Below are 21,293 nucleotides of genomic sequence, written 5' to 3' on the forward strand. Positions count from 1 at the left end.
ATCTGGGTAGTTAAATTCTCTGCATTTCAGACTCTGTTCGACAGGCGGCCCTTGCAGTCCTATCGTCAAACGTTTTACCAGAATTACGGTCACAAATTACCTTGTTGTGCAGTCGTTCCGTTTTGGCCGTACCATTACAAGCGATCCTTGTAATCTCCCGTAAATGTCACAGGAAGATAGATGCGTACTTGACAAATATATTCAACCTTGGAAGCGCTTTCGTGGCCGCTTGATATTATAACGTCTCATAAGGGATGTGTAGGGGTCGTGCGGTAATGCGCCTGTGTCAGGACACAATGTTCCCGGGCCCATCTAATACATATCGTTAGATTTTACTTCCGCTCGGAGATTTCTATTACACGGCAAAACGTCCTTAATACATACACAAAGAGGTTTTCTGAGTGCACGATAGTACATAAAATCGCAAAGCTTCCAGTTTGATTGAAGCTCTTGGGGATGAAATGGACAATTTCTTGCCCTAAAGGGCGGTATTTCGGATTGTTCAATTGTACAGTGATATCGGTTTTTGTCGTATATCATGAGGAAACGACACTTAAAGAAATACAAGGGAAATCGTGGCTGGCATATTCCTTGTCTAGCAACAAAAGCCCACCATATCAATAATACATGCTTCCGCAATGAACCAAATCTCTTCTTCGTGATAAACTTTCAAGGCGACATCTAGCGGTAAATGTAAGCAGTGCACATTTTTTACCAACGAAATTTTGAAAAAAAAAAATCAATCTTGTAATTGCTTCTCTCTGGTCTAGTGAGTTTCACGATAAATGCAAAAAGAAATTAACAAGCACGAGATAAAATAAAACTAGCCTTGAAAATATCTCTGTTGCGACACAACCAGCTCCTGACAAGGTCCATTGATCAAAGCACTAAGATCAAAAAGAATTTTGATGGCGAACATAAATATACAAAATGGCCATCACTCACCACGACGGTTTAGCATTCAGATAGACGCTTATAAATTCTAAGCTCTTCAATGTTAAATCAACATTTGACCACTAATCGTATAGAGTACGCTAAGTAGGTAGCCAGCAATATAAGAGAGGCAAAATAAACAGTAGATATGTTACGTAGTAAATTCTATCCAAGTACGAAAGCCATTTGGTGATAAACTTTGTGTAATACATTAGTGCATGTGTATATCAATATGTTTTAGTGCGTGTGAATATCTTGATAAATGTGTTTTAGCAAGCGCTGGAAGCACATAGTAACTGTTAACATCGCACAGTCAAGTGGTTTTACCATCTGGTAACGTTTGCACGTAAAATATCGGGTTGCAAAAGCCTGCTATTATGTGAAACCCGATCGCGTAACACAGCAGATTAATCTGAATCAGTAACAAAAGACGCGGACTGACTGTGATGGCAAGCCTTTGTCAGCTGATCGTGTTGTTCGTTTGAAAAGTACGAAAGACTAATTTCTCTGGAAGAGGAATCGATATTTTTCAGACGAATGCATTGTTGTGGCTACAAGCACATAGTGTTCGCGTCGTTGAGCCGACCCAATTGTCGACGTGAGGCCTCTATTGTGTCACCGTCAAGTTCCCAAAAACTTGGATGAGTCATGTGATATAGAAAAATAAAGTCATATCTCTAGTAAAGAAGTGAGAAGTGACCCAGGCGGCCTCTAGACAGAAAAACAAATTGGTAACGTTTTTTCATAAGTGCGAATGCATGCTGTCAGTACATGAGTCTATTGTGAAATACATTTAAAGCACTTCCATACATCATACTTAGAGATTTTAGAACGGACAAGGGAGGGTTACATTATGTGTTTTGATTCATTTGTAGTGGACTTGTGGACGAAATAACATGCGTGAGGGAAAATAATGGATGTCGTGACGAGGTCTTGATACGTCGCCATATTCTCACTGTCGTCTGTATTCACTAATTTCAAAAGGTCTTTCAACATGACGATTTCAAATGGAGTCCTGGATAGTTAGACTCATATTAAGCACGATTTTTAATCACACAGACAACGATACCTAATATTACGAAAAGAACCTGTTTCTATTCGCTTAATATGGCGTACATTTATGCTGAATGCGTGACTACATTAACAAGATATGACACTCTAATACCTTCCTGAAAGAGATGAAATAATACCCCTCCCATCCTTTTGATACCATTTTGTATTGAGCACGTATCAATAATTCATTACTTATGCCGAAGTAGCTTATCGTTAATCGCGGAATCCATTATTGCGGTTTAATAGGTGGAGACATGACGTGACTTCCGTCGAGAGAGACGTCACTTCCGCTCAATCAAGACTCATAAGATATTCATGGTGTTGTGTATGTTGTTAGAATGTTGTTTGGATCACTTAGAAAGCTACTTCACATAGTGACATTACGTATTGTTTTATAGCCGTCGCTATGGAAACGTGAACGTCATTGAGGGGAGGGCGATGCACTACGGTGATTGACAGCTAATTTGCACGACAGTTTATGTTGTCATTATCGCGTCGGTTGATGTGATGATTGATTACATTCAGAAGGGGATTAATAACAAAGTATTAATGAAAGGGCATGACCTCAAGATGGCTTATTAAACCACTTCGTGTTCATGTGAAATACTAATCTTCAGACAATGTTTCTTTCTAGAAACTGATTGGTACTATATCATCTATCAGCTTTTTTTTAAACATTTAGAAATACTTCTGCCTTTTCTGTAATTCAAACACTTAAATGGCGCAGGGTAGACATGTATGTATGATAAGAACTGTGACAATGTGGCCTCACAACTCCTTCAAAATGAGTTTTATGAACGCTAAAATTTCTCTTCTTTAAATTGTTTGCCAATATCTAATAGATGAGGCCTGTCGTTATACAAGTAGCATGCTGGCCGAAAAATGTAGTATCGGTGCAACCAAACTGCTTGGTGTTACATGATTCTTTTTTATGAGGAAGATAATGATAGTGAAAGACGTCAGTCGTAACTCCAACTGTTTGGGTGCACCTCTATAAAATCTACCTGGATACGAACAAGCACTCAGGTATCTTAATTGTGTTGACCGGCCTTTGTACTCAAATTGACTCTACTGTTACTGTTGGGGGATAAAAGCGCTAATTTATTTACCGAGGGTGGAAGGGCACAGTTAAAGTGTCGCACAGAAAACTTCGTCAAATGTTAAGTGAGGCGGGGAATGTGCTCTAATGAAGTATGTTGTAAATCAAATGCGGTTCTAAACGTCTCTTATATATATCTGTGATAGACTTAGCGTTCGTTCAAGGGACAGGTCGAGATAAAGTAAGAGGGGACGAATGGTGGGTAGGTAGACTCAAAGGTCGTTTATCTTTATTTGGTTTAAGACAAGACAAAGACAGGGACAATGTGGCACTGCAGCCAAGTTAGTAACTCATTTTGACAGTTCTAGAAGCTTATTTCAACAGTGCACGAAGACTCAAAAGTTGACTCAAAGATTGGTGTGTGTAAGATTTCGGCAAAACTTACCGAGTCAACACTATTTCTGTCTTTTAATATTTTCGGAATTTGCCACCTTTTTTCATTCATATTTCACACATAGAAGTATACATCTCTTCGAAAATCGAAGTTCCTTGAACCATACTAGGCGTTTTACGAGGCATGAATAAATACATCAATACAGATTTACCACTTGATGTGTAATAACGATTCATACTGCAGTCTAAGGGAGAACGGCCCTTTCCATGTTGATCATGGTATGTTTATTCTCGTCATAACTTTTGAAGGTATTCGACTTGATAGAGTCCAAAGCTCCCTACCTGTTACTAAACAGCACATAATTAGCCTATTGACACGTTTAGTTAACGACACATATGTCAACCCTCTCATGTAAAGACTGAAATACACCTGTTCTAATGCTATGTTCCAACGTTCCGTGACTTTTTCTGTTAAAATGACCCGTGTTTTTCGCCTAAACGGCCCATAATTTTCTGTATAACATGTCTAGTTAGTGGACGCCTGCGGGTGCAGACTGCGCTACACCTGTTCTACCGAAAATATTCCAAATTTGATTCTTGTTTTGTGCCTAAATGACCCATATTTTTTGTATAACACGTCTGTATAACACGTCTATAAAACACTTCTTCATAACACGTCTAGTTATGACAGACAAACGTGTAGTTTATTAGTTACTAGTCCCAACGCCAGCAGGTACAGACTGCGATACACCTGTTCTAATGAAATACTTATACCCATAATTTCTGTATAACAAGTCTGTATAACACGTCTATATAACACATCTTCATAACACGTCTAGTGTAGCAGACAAACGTGTAGTTATCTAGTTACTAGTCCTCACGCCAGCAGGTGCAGACTGCGTTACACCTGTTCTACCGGAAAACCTACCAGGGTGTGTTCAGCAGCCAATCAGTGCCCATTGTGTCGGGCCCATTCTCTGGGCACAGAAGATTGGTCGGGAAAACGCCTCGGGCGCAACAATGGCGGGACCAGGGACGGTGCGTTTCTTCACTCGATTGGTGAATGGACTGGTTTTATAAAGCATTGAAAGGACAGGCTTTGAAACTTGACTGTTGTTTTCTTTTTTTGCATATTTATGAAAAAAAGTTGTCTATCTGTCTACGGCGTGGATAAGATGTTTAAAAACTACAACTATAACTGACGAACGGAATTCCTACCGTATTCTCTGATTTTTATAGCTTGGAACAGCTTGAGTTAATGGAAAAGGAACTTCAGAATATTTTTTTTTTTCAATTCAAAATTTAACCAAAACGAAACCAACACGAGAAATATCATTTCCAGTCTGTAAATTTACACAAGGTATTTATTTCGTGCAATCATTTCGGCTTGTGTATTAAGTTTATCATGAGTGTCACAACCTTTTCGATGCTCGATATCATTACTGGACTTCTTTAACAGATTTACAATTTACCGAAAGGCTAGAGTTGAAATGTTTTATTGTACTCACGAGACTTACTATCGGGTTTTCAATACCACCATTCTACATGACCTTTAGAAAATGCCGTATGCCATCTCATCAAAATGTTGTTAGAAAGGATATACAATTTCCCCCAAGACATAACCTTAACTTTGGCCTTTCTTCACAAACATGCGATATTAAAAATGTATAACATTACATGAATGCGTTTGTAAATCAGATAGGTTGGCATAATTGAGTTGACGATTCTACATAACGTACCGTCCCTTGGTCGCGACCCGTCGACATAGTTACGGTATGTAAACGACCGTCGATGCTAGACGGTTATAGATTATCGTCTCTCCATTCAAAATGGAGGAGGGATTTACTGACAGAAAGCGTGGCTCTACGTTTGCGGTCTTCCAACAAGTGTGAATCTACTGCCGACTTGAAGCTGCCGTGTTCAGCGTCTGTTGCCATGGTGATTCAAGCTGAGTGAAAGACAGACGATTTTGGGGGCTGCCGTGAACGCTGCAGACTGGGATCGTGTTATAGTACATTTTGCCGGCACAGGTATATTTATAGACGCAGAGGATTTATGTTATCTGAGTGGCATACTCGCTAAAGGTGGTATCTATGGAAACAGCAAGACATCGTTTGCGCTAATGCAGTGAGGGTTTTAGGGCATATGGGACTAGAAGATCACAGTACCGACTCTCGACAAGCCGTCGTGCGCCAAGTCTCTACTATAAACAGAGCGACCGGTGACCACTTCAACGTTCTGTGTGCGTATAAAACATGTACACACCATCATGACAGCAGTATACAGACAGGACGAGACAACTACAGTATACAATATACTACAGACAAATACGGGTACATACAAGTGTAACTATACGTTTTAGTGCGACAAACCGTACGGGTTTAGAACTCGGACATGTGGAACTCGCTGCTGAGTCCTCTATCGCGAGGACAGGGGAAGCAAAACGGAATCCTGAAGGTTGTGGACCAATCTGAGGTAAGTCACTTTGTTTGAAGATTTTTTCTCTTCTTAGAACTGTTCAACAAATATTTTGCCTTCAGGGTGTCATTAATTATTTAATTACTGACCAATTCCCACTTGTTGGCTGGGAGCGAAGTGGATACAGACAGACGACTGATATATGTATTCCAAATTCTGCATACAATGTAAAAACATAAAGAACATACTAGAGATGACTAAGTGTTGATGAACTTTTTAAAACATTCTGATAAGATTCACTTTTAGTAGATCACCAAACACTGTGAAAAAAGGAAATGACGTTTCAGTTGAAAAAGTGTCAAACGTGCTTGAAAAGAAATATGCTCAGACCCTTTTCCTAGTTTTACGGTACATTTTATATTCAATTTTGTACACATTTGAGAGAAAGGTTTTTCCAGCGTGGCGTAACCTTTATCATTCTTGCACGCAACATCTCAAAATTACTTACGATTGACCGAAATAAGAGAGCACAGAAGATTTCCGTTTTCTAATTGTTCCGGCGGTTTCTCTTACCAGGACTTATTTTGTCACAAAGCCACGACTATCAGTTGTTTGGCTGTTTCCCTTAGAAACTATAATCGAGTTATGGTTGAAGAAACGTTCCACATATACACAAGTCCATTTCTCAACATTTGAGACAATACCCCAGTCCTGAATGTGTGTCCTACATGTCCACATTGCGCTGTAAGGTGTGTGGTTACCCGGGTGACACAAACCAACCTTCGGCTATAAGGAGCCCAAACGGCGTAAAACTACCGCAAACATGTCGCCAAACAGCGTGAAAAGTTAAAACAATATTCCCTCTTTCATTAAGAAATCCTACACCCAATTTCACGCTGTTCTGTTGTGCTGTGAATGTCTCCCATAATTCGCGGACAATGTATGGACTAGCTCTTTTGTGTTCCTTGTTGTGGGAAAATGTTTGTACGTCCGTTGTGCCTGACTACATAAACAAGATGTTTGAGGTAAGTAAGGCCCAAGATAAAGACAAGGCATGGTTACTTAAAGTAGAACGACTTTTTTTAGAAAATTATAAAAAAGAAGACTTATAATGGGTTTTAGAATCATTCTTAAAGTTAACATTTGAGTGATTTTATAGTTACCGTAATACTCACTAAATACTACAAGACCCCCAAAATAACCACACAACTTGTTTCTAGAGGCTAAATGTTTTAATGAGAACGCGTCCGTCCAGTCCCTTCTATCTCTGTTCGCTGGTGCAGAAGTGCTTTTGTGCAGGTCCAGACTTCTATTCTCCCCATATCTCCTAATGGACACGCACAGCGACTGCCAGGTTAATTATCGGTTGAAAATTAACAGATTCTCAGATAAGATACGACATTACAGCGATGTCGTGATGTCTGCTGGTCGAATGAGTTAACACAGCTATGAATCAATCTCTACAAGACCTCCCGCTTGAGTCGAAAACGGTTTAGAAATCTGCTAAAATAGAGTAACTAATGGACAAAAAGAATTAGTTTGCCATCTAACTCGGTATCCTAACTCTTTTTTCTGACTAACTAAAATTGCATTTTTTGTGATGTTGTACAATTTTATGGTTGTCGCCCTTTTCCGATGCCAGAAAAAAACTCCTTACTGGGCAGGGTCAATTGTACCAATCTGAATAGACTGACTCCGTCTAGCCTCTAATTACTACATAATGAATGACGGTCATCGTGGGGAGACTGTTTTAGTCTTTAGCCACAAATTACAGTCTTCTTTTTCAAGGCTGTTTGTTGCACTAGTGTTGCATGTAAGCGGGTGGAGGTGCTTTACGATGGCCATTTATGGAGTCTACATCTTGAGGCTAACAACTTTTTAACGTGCCTATCATTTTTTCACATATCACGAATAACAACTAAAACTATAGTAACATGGCAGCCTTCTTGACATTTAAATCGATAGTTGAAACGCTCGCTGTCCCCTCGCATTAGCTTGTTTAACGACTGTGTAACTAGACCGCTACTATAGTGCTTGTTCTCGTTATCAAAAGTGCCCTTTTTGTTCTTAAGGTCGGAAACATATCGATTGTCATCAGAAATTAGATTAGTGCTTATTTACTGTAAGTACTGTGCTGTGTGATTTTTACCATCTTGATTACCGCAATTTGGGGTGACCTGTTTTTCTATTTAAATTGAATTAAGAGACCATGATTGCTATTATTTGTTTGTTTTCCTGCAAATGCACGCAAGCTATCTGGCTATAAAGTATAAGATAGATGTATAAAGAAACGATGCTTTAGTTCTTTTATTTATTTCCCAAAAGTTGTATTCCTAGCAGAATAAAGTGAAATGAATGTTGTGTGAATCTGAATGCTCACAAAAATGTCAACATTTAACAAAACCACTGATATATGTTCACATAACACAAGAAAGGGACCATTAGTTCATTCCAAGCAACTTCTATTTGTCCAAATATCATGATCTGAAGTTGAACAGTTGTGTGATAGTATCTAACAATGGACGAGAATCACAAAGAAACAATTTTGTAGCACATACCAACCTGGTGCATTACTCAATTCACTGAACATAAAAATCATCTATATTTAAGAGTGAGTGAGTGAGTGAGTGGCTATTGCTGTTACACGGATTTATGTCATTATAAAAATGTCAACGTGTTCATGTAATCTGTTTCCTTATCTATAAGACCACCTTTGAGGTTAACGTGAAAGGACTTTGTGCCATAATCCGGCCTGGCTTGGTGACTTTTGTCCCGGCGGGTTTACTTTGCGAGAGGCTGTGTTTGCACGACAGTTCTCCGTGACGCAGCGGCGCGTGCCGACTTGCGGCAGGGTCACACTAAAGAGTCTAACGACAACACTTCAGTGTGACAAGGACGAACCACGGTGTTTTTTGTTCGTAGAATGCTTCAGGGTTTGGTATGTTTGTATAAGAGGTTACTTGAAAAGGGGCTGTATGGAAGTGTTATTGTAAGTCCCGTGCATTTGTATACACCATGCGTGGGTTAGAAGCAAAGAGACAGGTACACAAAGATGTTCATACAGACAGCATCTGGAGCAAAACGTTGTGTAATAGTCACTAATACAACTGTTCTTGTGCCTCTGTGTTGCTATGACAACATACAATTCATTGCCACGGCCAATCATTTCAATTACAAGTCAGTCAAGGTCAATTTAAAGTAAAACATAGTTACTTCGTCAAAAAGTACTCAAAAGTCACTGAAATACTTCAACAAAATCAGATGGAATCGTTTGTACAGTCCTTGGTCCATACGTTATGAAAATCCGGATGGTTGTTTTCGTACATGTTGAAGGACTCTCTGAGAGAGCTTTGCTATGCTTAACCAAAACGTCAAGTGTTCTACGGTGTTAGTGAACTTCAAGCTCCTAGTCCCTAGAGCTGTAGAGAGGGAAAGGCATCTAGGCTACTTTGACCGTGTTTTGAAGCCCCTTCACTTTTGAATTTAGTTTGAATCGCGTCCAAATCTTGTATCGATCGTTTACTCGAGCCTGGTGTCACCTGTCACTGAGCCACCTGTTTCACGGGTCTTACACACACCTACGGGTGTTAAACACGGTAACCTTATGGGTTCAACTATCGGTACTCTAGACCTAACGGTTTTAATCATCAGTTAATTTTGGGACGTCTTGGCATCGCCAGTAAAATCGCCATGATAAAGTAACAAAGAAATGTATGGGCGTAGTGCAGGGATAATGTTTTCTCTGAAGTGATCATGCATGTTCCAAATTGCGGATAAACAGTCATGTTCATTATTCCGCCCTGTTCCTTATTCTGTCCTGTTATTTATAGTCTCTATCATTTCAGGAGCCAAACTGTCTTGTTCTGATCGATGTTTTTTTTATCCCATCTCATCCCCAGGAGTACCCAGTTCAGTCCTTCCTGCCCTCGCTGGTTCCCCCTGAGAAGACAGTATGGCCGCTTCACCCCAGCATGGCGCGGGACGATGGCGAGGTGGTCCTGCCCAGGACGTACCTGACCCGCCGGGGGCCCTTACTACTCTTCACCACCCCGGACCTTCTGATGGCGGAGCATGCGCAGCAGAGCGTCCATCGCCCCAGAAGGTCACGGGACCGGCTGAAAGGTACGGAGGCAGGCATTACCCTGGGCACGGTGGACGGGCTGATCGAGTCGGTACTGCAGTTTGGACTTGAAGAGGTAAGTGGCGCAGCTGGTCAGACTTGTCATCACAACGGGAACAGTCACTGCGGGATACAGTAGTTTTAATGAAAATAGGTCACTGGCTCTATACTACATGTAACTACTAGTAGTGTTGTCGTTCTTTCTTTTTTCTTTCTTTTCTATAAGCCTTAGGATTTATGATGAACTTTCTTCTTTTTGATCCTTATAGGCTGCGGACGAACCGAAGGGCAAGACGTTCCTCCGTTTCTTGAAGGGTCTTGACGAAAGAAGTATCGACTCGCGAGCACAGCCTGGAGGAGACTTGGGGGTTTATCTTAGACATTTGAAGTCGTCTGCAGGGTAAGCCGTCGAATCATAACTAGCAGTCCCATGTATGCGTATTTCACTGTAAAACCCAAAGTGTAAAACCCAAAGGGAAGAGGGGGTTAAGTCTAGGGACATGTCGTCAAGAAACTGACACATTCCTTCTACACTTCCAGCCGACAAAAGTTTTCCAGAGAATCCGACTCCAGTCGGTCTGATCTGCTGTTCCTCAGTGACAACAGCAGGACTCTCAGCAGTGACTTTGGGTTCAAGGGGCACAGTCGGTCATATAGCTCCGGGTAAGTTGTTAAATATGTACAAAGTGACGCACTTCTTCGTTATATTTGTGAAAACAGAAAGTGCTTGCAATTTTCCTGGTAGTTAATCACAACAGAGTCGAGCCACATCGCTAAGATAGGCAGATCCAAAATGTTTGATTCTTTGTTTTAGGATTGGATCGAGCAACAGGCTTTCCTCCGGCCAGCTGCTAGCCTCGCTCCAGTCTACAGGTACCTACCTCGGCCGTCCGTTCAGCACTGCGCAGGCGCAGGACTTCGCGTCTCGCACCTCAAACTATGCAGACGACGAGTCGGACGAAGGATTTCTGCTCACCAAAGGTCACAGGTCATCTCATCATGACAACGGTATTAAGGTTGGAGGTGAAGGTTCAAAGGTTAAAGGGATGGTGAGGAAGAAAACACATCGATTACCTGAGTCACAATCGTTTTCCCGCCAAATTTCAGGGCAGTTTTATGAACATGACGACGCTGTCCAATCAGACGACAGCACCAGTAGCTCAAGCCTGACGTCTAGTAGGTCGACTGTGCGAAGTAAGAAGTCATCAAAGAAGAACCGTGCTACTTCATCGTCTTCAAAGTCAAGGTCTTTACTGGGAAACCACGAAAGGCTTGATTTAGGTAAGTGTGATTCTCTGTTCAATGGTTAAAACTATGATACTTCATGCTTTGGTTGCTGTAGCTGCTTGAATGTGACCACATAAATTCGGATATGAAAATGAGATTCTAAAATTGGTAAACAATGTCTCTTTCTCTAAAAGAAGTTTTGTTGAGATTTGTTCAACTTCATCCAACAGACGTCCGAGCTAAGATGAGCCCCCAGTCTCTGACGATAACCCCTCCACCCCCATCTGTTATGGAATCTTCCGGAAAGGAGGACCCTGGGAGCGAGCTAGAGCAGCACGGGGTTGGGACAAAAAGTCACCTGGAAACGTCTCGGTCAGATGGCGAAAGTGAGCAAGACGACGGTCGTTTTAAAGACATTCGCTCAAGGTCAACGTCAACGACGTCCTCCCGTCGACAAAAACGATCGCAGGGACTTGCCAGCGGAAACGGAAGTGACGGCATCAAAAGTCCGCGTCCGCACAATGACACCGGTTATGAGACAGCCGAGCAACGAGATACAAACGTCAGGTTGTTACATCAAAAAGAAGATTGGCCTATAGATACTACGGGGAGAATTCTAGACAACAGGCAATCGTCATTCCATTCGTCGGACGTAGATTCAATTTTTCAATCTGCCTCTCGTCCAGCGTCGAGTCAAAATGTTCCGCGAAATGAAATAGCAGAGACTGAAGAGGAATCAGACGAGAGATTTCGTCAAAACGTCGAAGCTCTGAGACCGTTGTTGCCACAATACACAGGTCAGTCTTGAGTCATACCAAGTTTTAAGGAAGTCCGTTGTAGTCTCATATTCTCATTACCAGTTGGCTGACATACCATCTTTATGTGCTACAAAATAGAAAATACCAATATCGAATAAGTCCCGATTGGCAGTTGGCAATACATCTCTTCCTGCTTTCGCCTAATCTCATTTCCGCTTTTAAAGCGTGTAACAAAAGTAGAATGTACACCCCTTTTTTCCTAAACAGCTACATACATTGTTCCATTGATGAATATTCAACGAGAGATGGATAGAGAACACCGGAAGGCATTTTCAAAAGTTGCATACCTGAACTGATCAGCCTTTCACAAATGAGAAGGTTTCGTGCAATTATGGATCGTCTCTTGATGGAATGGATTGTCGACTTGATAACGCAAAGATAACTGTATTGTTCATCCATTGATGGAAAAGAGTGATATCAGGTTACAAGATCTTCCGTGCCCCTGTATTGTTCTATTGTGGGAGGGTCTACTAGTAGTAGCTTTATCGAGCTTATGTTGTCAAGGAGGGATATAAAGTGCTGATGGAAACGGTTTGTCACCATGGGTACGAAGTGTATAGCCTAGATCAGGACCTGGGATTGTAAATGAAAACACGTTACAAAATATTCAATTTGAAACAATTTCAGTGGACAGCTTGGCGAGAAAGACTTCCTTCACGTTGCAATCTTCCTTGCCGGATGAAAATACGGAGGTTGTCCTGGAGCCCGTGGAGGTTGCCATGTTACCCCACGCCCCGCGAGAAGTCGCGAGATCTCGTAGCGTCAGCCAGAGCACCATTCGTACTATTCGCTCGTTCCTTTCCGGGGAAGCAGACGACGACGATAGCACGGGTAAGTTTACGTTTAAAACACAATATATTGTAATTCACTTAAAGTTCACGGTAGACAAATTTTACGGTGTAAGAAAAATTGACATTTTCACTGAACTTTAACTTCACGGTGGCGGCAAGTGATTAACAGAAGGGATGTGAGAAGAAATTATAAATAGGTTTTTCACTGTGATGATAAGTTAACGGTCCAGCGGTGACAGTGAAAACAGTGAACTTAAAGTTACAGTGAAAGAAACTACAGTACTCATTTCTGTTTCTTTATTTTATAATACGCCTTGCTGAATATCACAGGTATAAATGTGTTGCTGTTTTTGCAAAGGTATTTTACAACTATCGAAAACTTGCTTTCCTTTATTCCTATATTCATATATCACACAGTTTTGTTATGTCTGATATCTACCAAAGGATTCCATCAAAACTTGAGTTCTGCATTGTACGTCCACAGTATACCGACATTTGAGTCTATTTTGCACACTTTTCTGCCTACATTCAGGTCTTTTGTTTACATATTTGGTGTTTATTTGTTTGTTCCATTGTGTCACCCTTGCAAATATTACAGATGGTAACGATCTGGAGACTGGAGGTGCATTTGTAAAAGGAACAAACATTCTAGAGCAAAGGACAGACGACCAAGTGGACGATCCGTTTACTAACATCACCAAGGCTGAAGACGTGCAGTATGAAACTGGAACGTTAGGGGACGCTGCAGACCCTAGCAGAGACACTGCTGTTTCAGGTACGGAGCAGGTGCAAGCTAGCAATATTTCCATTAAAGACATCGATCCTGACGAAAAGGCAGCTATACTCGCCAAACTAGGCTTCGGAACCGTCACATCTTCTAGCGAAGGGGTCGACAGTAAGGAAGGGGAATCAAAACACTCTCTAGACAGCAAGTCTTCACTGACAGAACGCGACGACCTTCCCCAAACCAATCCTGAAGAGTCCACCGTCATGCAGCAGGAAACTAAAGTGAAAAAGGACCCTATTTCGATCCCCTCTGCTCCTTCGAGTGAAGAGACAGCTACTGAGAAACCTGTCACTGCCGCCAGGAGGCGCCTCAATTCGACCGAAAGGGCAGCGTTGATGGCCAAACTTGGCATGCCCGACGACGTGTCTACCGATAAGGACGCTGACGCCAAAGAGGAACCACAAAAATCGCCCGGCCGCAAGGCAACACAGGTAAGTTGTTATGCACTTGTCAAATATTCCTCATCATTATCATCACCGAGCTTCAGTGCTTCTTCTGAGGCGGGATTGCGGTGATATGCGGTGAAGATTTCTGTGATCGCAACTGCTTACTCAGTTTGCCATTTCATGTACTTAGACTGTCTGTGCAATATATATGCACATATACCTGTCATGACAAGGATTGCAGTGTGGTCGAATCGGCGATTCAACCGATAGAGATGCTGATCTGAGTTTGTAAATATTCGCTTAAAAGACAGTCAGAACTTTTCAAGTTCGATTCAATGGATTGTCGTGAAATTTAAGATACATTAATGGGAGACCTCTATAACCCATACCTAGCTTCCTGGCCGTAGGCTCTGTCAACAGAGACTTCGATAGGGATCTCTACCGGTAGAAGCGGCAATTCTACCTTAATCATAATCTCTACCTTCATATATGCATTACATTTACCGCATCAGTCATAATATGTATTTTTACAAATCATGTACTCCAGGCGCCTAAACCAGGGTCAAAGCCTGGGTCACGGAGAGCTACACGGCAGAAACAACCTCCGAGGAAAAAGAACGGAAAGAAAAAAGACAACGGCACCGAAAATGCTGACAACGCCAAACCTGCAGCGGTGGATAGCCTGGACATAGCTGGCGTGGAAGGTGAGAGAGAGGACCGTGATGAGAGACTAGCGGAGGAACTAGAGGCTCTGCAGAAGGACCTGGTGGAGGAAAATGTGGAAGAAGAAGAGAAGAACGACCAGAAGGAGAACGAGAAGACAGAGAAAGATAGTAAGAAGAAACGAGCGCAGGAATTGAAGAAAGAAAAGGAAGAACTGAAACAGAAGCTTCAAGCAGAGAAAAAGGTATACCCATTGTTTTAATTGTTTCTCACTGACTATTGTTTCGAAAATTCATCATCCACTTTTCTCTGATCAAAGTAGTGAGATATAGATATTCGTCCTTGCTTGTGTACTGTATAATGATATGGATACATCCAGAGGATTGACTCTGTTACAATGTACGCTCTCCCTCCTTTTCCTTATAGCGCCGTGAGGAAGAACAACGTCTACTCAAAGAAAGGATCCGAGAAAAGGAGGAGGCAAAAAGACGTGAAGAAGAGGAAAGAAAGCGTCAGATAGAGGTACAGAAAAACATTACAAAAACGTTAAAACACTTGAGTTGTGTACAAACTACAAAGGATACACATGGGTTGTGCACAAAGAGTCTTTTTTATTCAGTGACTTATCAGCAGCTGATGAAACTATTCACGGGCACAAGTTATAGGTGTTGGCAAAATGAATGACGTCAGTGCAAACGCATATCATGAGATGAAATAAATAGAATTTTCTACTCGTATTTCAAGGACCAACAGACGGCGGTTGAGATGGCGGAAATGACTGCAGGAGAAGCGTCACGTATGGAGGAGGAGACCAAGCGTCTTCTCGCAGAATCACGTAAAATAGCGCGAGAGGAGAGGGAGGCCCGGCGGAAGGCAGAACAGGAGAGACGGCGGGAAGAGGCGCAGAGGAGGCGGGAAGAGCAGAAACAGATGGTACGATCTTTAGTTTATCCTTAGTTGCGATTTCTACTTTGTGGCTTTTAAAGACACATATCCAAATGTTCGTTATTGGGCGACGCTTCGCTTTTAGACGCACACCTACGTTTTTGAGTTACATAGTTTTTTCTTATCATTAATTAGTTCTTCACAACTTCGCAGCTTGCAAGTAGCTTTTGCAATAATGGAAGTTGATAGACTTCACAAGATCGTCATAAATTGTACACGTTCTGAAATGATTTATGAATTATAGATTGATATCGGTGATGAACTTTGACTATATATGAATTATGCAACATTGTGACGTTCAGCGTGGAAGAATGTATCTTTGCAAAGGTCGAGTCTGATAGTCTCCAAGCAAAGGTTCGGCTCCGGATTGTTGTGAACGTCTTTCTAGACATTTTCATCGGGCATTCTCTTTTGTCAGGTCTTGTTTTGTCAGCCAGCTACATAAAAAGAAAACCTAAAACTCCCGATAAAAACGTCTAGAAAGACTTCAAAAACAAGCCGGAGCCGAACCTCCACCTGGAGAATAGAATTTGATTCATCAGTTAGATTCTGTTTTGATTATGTAAATTTTTGTTCATAACTGACATGTGTTTGTTGTTGTTTTCGTAGCAACTGGAGGCCCAGCAGCGCGAAGAACGCATGCGCAGGGCGATCGGAGACGCCGAAGAAAGGCGAAGGTTGGCCGAAATCGAACGGAAACGAAGGGAAGAAGAAGAACGAAGGGAAGAGGAAGAACAAAGGGCTGAGGAGGAGCGGATGAGAAGAGAAGCAGAAGAGGAAGAGGAAAGGATACGAAAGGCCGAGCAATCGGTAAGAGACTAGAAAATAATGTCTACTTTTGTTATACGAATGGCACCGTCGCACAGTTTACCTTGAATATTCGTTGAATGTTTTAACAAATGTGCATAAAGCATCGCTTAATCAGTTATCACCATATGACTTTTTTCTGATGGCAAAAAAAGACATAAAATGCGTCTTCACTTTTAGAATTGTGAGTGAGAATTGCGCTTCGGAGTTTAAGTTATGATGTAGCGACATTCTCGTCTGTTTTATTTCAAGTAATGTGTTGCCTTCGACAGCAAGCACCAAGTATTGGCAGCACGTCTAAGTGATGAAGTATCCATCAAAACTGCGCACTGCGTGTGTTCTACTGTGGCAAACACGCACACAGTGTCAATCTAGTCACCGATTTATCAGAATTTTCACATCTGCCCTTAGTTTTATTTTTATGACCTTTATCAACATGCCTTGTTTATATACCTCAATGTGGGGGTTACTAAGGGAGTGTTGTATGTGGAATTCTTATGTACACTTGTGTCTTCGCCCGCAAAGTTGTTGGAACAGGAAGCATTGGTTAAGGAAAAGGCTAGACTCCAGGTAAGGAAATAACGATAAGATTTCGCCGTAGACGCTGGCCACACTGATAATAACAATCGATTTAAATTCCAGCACAACTGGCGATTTGGTTTTCAGGCACATTTTTTCTTATTTTTTTTTTGCTTGCAATGGTAATTCAGACTAGTGGCTTTCCGGCATTTTAGTCGGTGACAGCAAAGCTTCACAGTTATATAAATGGACACTGACATAGACAAACTGCACACTTAAACAACAGTGGCATAAAGTACTGCATCCTTGCTAGTTTTATCACGCTTCAAGTGTCAGTAAGTGCCGGAACGCACGCCAATTCACACGGCTCTTAAATGGGAATTCCACTCCACAAGCGGACTGCGTATTACAATTCATCAAAGACTAAATTGTTATGCTTGAATCCAGATTTGTTTGTCAAATTTACCATCAGTTCAAGCTTGAACGCAGGGCGAACATTATAGCAATCGATTTCTTGAATTCCCCGAGGGCCCTTCCAACAATGGCAGAGTTCAATGCTTCTAACAAAAGTACCAAAACCATGAATTTCCAGACGCGATAGTCTTTAAACTTTTGTGTACATTCCTATATGTATGATAGTCACTCGACTGCTCTCGTAAGCTTTTCGCGTCTACCGTTAGCTAGATATTGTGCCTGAAGTTAGCCAAGCAAGTAAGTACATTAGAAGCGGATTCGTGTGGGATTTAGGAAAGGATTATTGTCGAAAAAGACAGCTCAGATAATTTCGCCAAAAGTCGGGTGCATTTGTATCCCGAAAAATATAATCTATCAAAAAAATATTACCCTCCTCTGGAGTGGAATGCTCCTTTGAGTCTCCTCATATACAAATGTGTGACCTTACAACCTGATATTAAAGACTAACACATTTGGCATCTATGCCGATTTTCTACGTCTCAGCAAATGTTCAGTCCTGATATTTTCAAAAGATGGCCGCCGGCAATAATGCCAGCCTAAAGTCTACTTGATAACAACTCTATTTGTCAAAAGATCGGAGCGCAGACAGCCTAGAAACCGCATGAATAATTTACGACTTCTACCGTGAATGCCATGAGCGAAAACGACATGGCATTCAACTTGATTGTTCACGCTGGGCGAACACGCAAAAAAACGTCATGAATAAAAGAAGATCGCGTGGTGCAGCTATGAACTTGACTATGGCATTGGGGTGTCGAAACATTGAACTTCAGCAAAGAAGTTTGCGAAACGATCTTGGTTCAGTCATCTTGGTAGGTTTATTGTGACGTTGTTTTTCGTCTTACAGGCAGAGGAAGAGGCGATGAGAAAACTGAGGGAGGAACGGAGGGAGACGGAAGAGCGCAGGCGCCTGGCCAAAGAGGAAGCAGAGAGGAAGAGGAGGGAGGAAGTCAAAATGAAGTAATGGCCTAGAAGTATTACTTTTAAGTCTGCCAGTGAAGATATATTCGTAATCACAAGCGTAATGCATACTAGGTGCAAATTTAACCACACCTTTGTGAATTGATGATAGAAGTATACAAAAAGAGTTTATTACTGCATATTGCTAAACATTATCCCACCACTTGACAGGTTCCTTCAGGAGTTGAAAGAGCAAGAAGAAGCCGAGAAGCGCCACCAGGCGGAACTGGAGGAACAGCAGCGCCTGGAGGAGGAGCGACAGCGTCGGTTGGAGGTTTGTGTTCTAATTATAAATTCTGCCAGAAAGATGAACAAATCTCCTGATATTAAGTCCCTGAAGCTAAGCTTTACTACCGGTGATAGATGAATCTGCTCCCGGCACTTTTCAAACATCACAGTTGTAAATATTCAAGAATTTATTCTGGTTGTGCGACCTAGTTTTCAGAGTTAACAGAAACTCATGATCATCAACATTAATTATAAGACACATCGTTAGGCAGTTTTCCGATTGGTCGAGAGCTGGAATGAGCCAGTTTTCAAAAAGTGCCGACGGCACTCTCGTTTATCATAGGATCTCGTTAAGAAGGGCTTTACCGAAGTGCGCTTTACGTGTCCTAACTGAATGAGGGTGCTTATGTGACACGGGGGGCATTATTTAATCGTAGTTATATCGTTACTAGAGATTGCATTCTATTGCCAGACCCCATCTAAGGAGGGAGAATGTCCATGACAGATAACACAAAAGGTGAATCGGGTCATGAGATGACAAAATATGTCTTAGTTCAAAACCAATTCCTTTCTTGGCACCGAACAATGATTGACATCAAATCATCTTAATCGATAAGAAAAAATTGTATTTGTGTAACCTTTTGATGAAGTTGTCATAGTTTTTTTCAACAAACATGAATCAGTACCTGAAACAGTATTATAAACATTATAGATTGTTACAGTACTGTAATGCGTATACGGTAATTATCCTGCTATTTAAACCTATTATAACTGCCGAATCTCTTTTGTTCTCTTTGGTCAACGTTGCATCGGAGTAACAGCCGCTTCATAAAATATGTCTTTGGACCCAACTTAATGAACCTATAAAGGCTATATGTGAGATTTTAACCTTAAATACGCGAACACGACCTTAAACGCTTACGTTCTATTGACGTGCACTGTATGGCTAGTGCAGACTGTTGTTTGATTGTTGCGTGTGCATATTATCATTCTTCACGTCTCCATGTCCCCAGTTGGAGCAGCTTGACTCCGAGCGGCGGGAGCAGGCCCGTCTAGAGGCGGAGCTAGCGCGGGAGGAGGAGATCAGGCGGCAGGAACACAACCTCAACATGCGGAAAAACCTGGCCTTCGTACGGCACGGCCAGGAGTTCACCAAGTAAGCCTACAAAATGCGTCAGTCTATAGTATCAGCCGTTTGGTAGAGATAGGCAACATTGTAGAAAAACGAAGTACAGTCTTCAGTCTATAGTTTCAGCCGTTTGGTGGAGGTAAGCTACTCTCCAAGCTGAGGAGGGGTTCCGGCTGGTTTTTGACGTGTTTTTAGGCGTTTTTGTTGGGCTTTCTACTTTCTGTCGCCAACCCACACAAAAAAAGACAAAGTAGAAAACCCGAAGAAAACGCCTTAAACACGTAAAAAACCAGCCGGGACCCCTCCTTTGCTTGGAGAGTAGAGGTAGGCAACATTGTAGAAAAACGAAATACTTCAGTCTATAGTTTCAGCCGTTTGGTAGAGGTAGGCAACGTTGCAGAAAAACGAATAGAGAGAACAAGAAACCATGATATAAGCTTGAAAGCATAAATCACAACTTTTATTACTCCAAATCTCCTTTTGATGCATTTTGATAATTCTACGTCATTTTCAAATTCATTATTTCGATTTCCAATAACCTGCTAATCTGGGCTTCAAACGCAAATGCGTCGCGCGCCAGTGTGACTGCAAGGACAATTAGAATTGGCGTAAAATTTGCGTAGTGACTGTCATAAGTCCCTACACTGATCTACTTCTTCGTTTCTGTCACGTGACCTTCCGGAAACGTTACGTAAGCTCTTTTCCGATTATGATATTGTAGAAGCGTTTTCTCTACTGCTACTGAAAATTTAATTTCACTTGACATTATATTACCATTTGTGTTTTTCTAGACCCTGGGTGTGGTCATATTTCGACAACGTCCCAATGGAGGTCTTGAGGGAACCGTACGTCAAAGAAGACCCCAAGAAAAACTGGAAGCCGAAACCTAAACCGAAGAACCCGGCTCCAGAGACCTGAAGGAACAAAACTAGTCTAATATTTGTGTTTGTTTGATTCGATCGTTGCACTACGTAAATGCACGAATGCTGCTGTAACGTGTTCTATCATGACGTCGTGTTGCTATGGCAATAACGTATCAATATACTGTGCACAATGTAGGATGTGGAATATAGTCATTTTTACGAGCAAAGAAATACTTGAAATTGTGTCGAGTATATCGTATATAGATTGTAAAGTTCTCAGTTGCTCTACCTGTTTCTGATTTATATCCTATTAAAAGTATGACAAATGAATGCTCGTCTTGGTTATTCCATCGCGTTTTCTTAGGGATAATATGGTAAGCATGACTCAGAAAAAAAAATGGGTACTCTTACGTGGTAAAGATTAAAGGTTTAATTAGCGGGAATAAAGATGCATTCGGTAACATCACACAGCCAAGGGTGTTGCAAATGACTCTGGGCCTTGCACCATATGATCCATACCACACTCAACTGGCCGCTAGGACTGAATTCGAGAAGAAAATCGAACTCTAATCTGACAGACTGATACCCACTCTCTCGTTTCCCCTATCAGTATCAGTGCTGTTACAGTGGCGCTTCATTTTGGCAACTCTTTCAGTCCTCGTTCGAAGTTTTCGCGTCGAGAGCTCAGTAGTTAACATGTATCTTTGCCCACTATATCATTCTCTGCAACGCCTGAAGGC

The 21,293-nt window shown here is 41.6% G+C and overlaps 1 protein-coding gene across 3 annotated transcripts; it reads left to right on the forward strand.

Moving 5' to 3' along the window:
- Window positions 1-5,161: 5,161 nt before the first annotated feature.
- Window positions 5,162-20,883, forward strand: LOC136443160 (calponin homology domain-containing protein DDB_G0272472-like). Of its 3 annotated transcripts, XM_066440279.1 has the most exons (17): window positions 5,167-5,893; window positions 9,736-10,032; window positions 10,226-10,356; window positions 10,497-10,619; window positions 10,771-10,937; window positions 11,064-11,237; window positions 11,414-11,980; window positions 12,629-12,832; window positions 13,391-14,010; window positions 14,513-14,872; window positions 15,055-15,150; window positions 15,373-15,561; window positions 16,183-16,383; window positions 18,221-18,333; window positions 18,505-18,607; window positions 19,575-19,717; window positions 20,482-20,883. In XM_066440279.1, the coding sequence occupies exons 1-17, from the start codon at window positions 5,813-5,815 to the stop codon at window positions 20,606-20,608; spliced, it is 3,696 nt and encodes a 1,231-aa protein (XP_066296376.1). In that variant the 5' UTR covers window positions 5,167-5,812; the 3' UTR covers window positions 20,609-20,883. The 3 variants fall into 3 exon arrangements, with proteins under 3 accessions (XP_066296377.1, XP_066296376.1, XP_066296375.1); XM_066440278.1 differs by having other exon boundaries at window positions 10,771-11,237; XM_066440280.1 differs by lacking the exons at window positions 18,221-18,333; window positions 18,505-18,607; window positions 19,575-19,717; window positions 20,482-20,883 and adding an exon at window positions 16,906-17,017 and having other exon boundaries at window positions 5,162-5,893; window positions 10,771-11,237.
- The last annotated feature ends 410 nt before the right edge of the window (window positions 20,884-21,293 follow it).

The sequence above is a fragment of the Branchiostoma lanceolatum genome, chromosome 10 (assembly GCF_035083965.1).
Source record: "Branchiostoma lanceolatum isolate klBraLanc5 chromosome 10, klBraLanc5.hap2, whole genome shotgun sequence".
NCBI classification, from domain to species: Eukaryota; Metazoa; Chordata; class Leptocardii; order Amphioxiformes; family Branchiostomatidae; genus Branchiostoma; species Branchiostoma lanceolatum.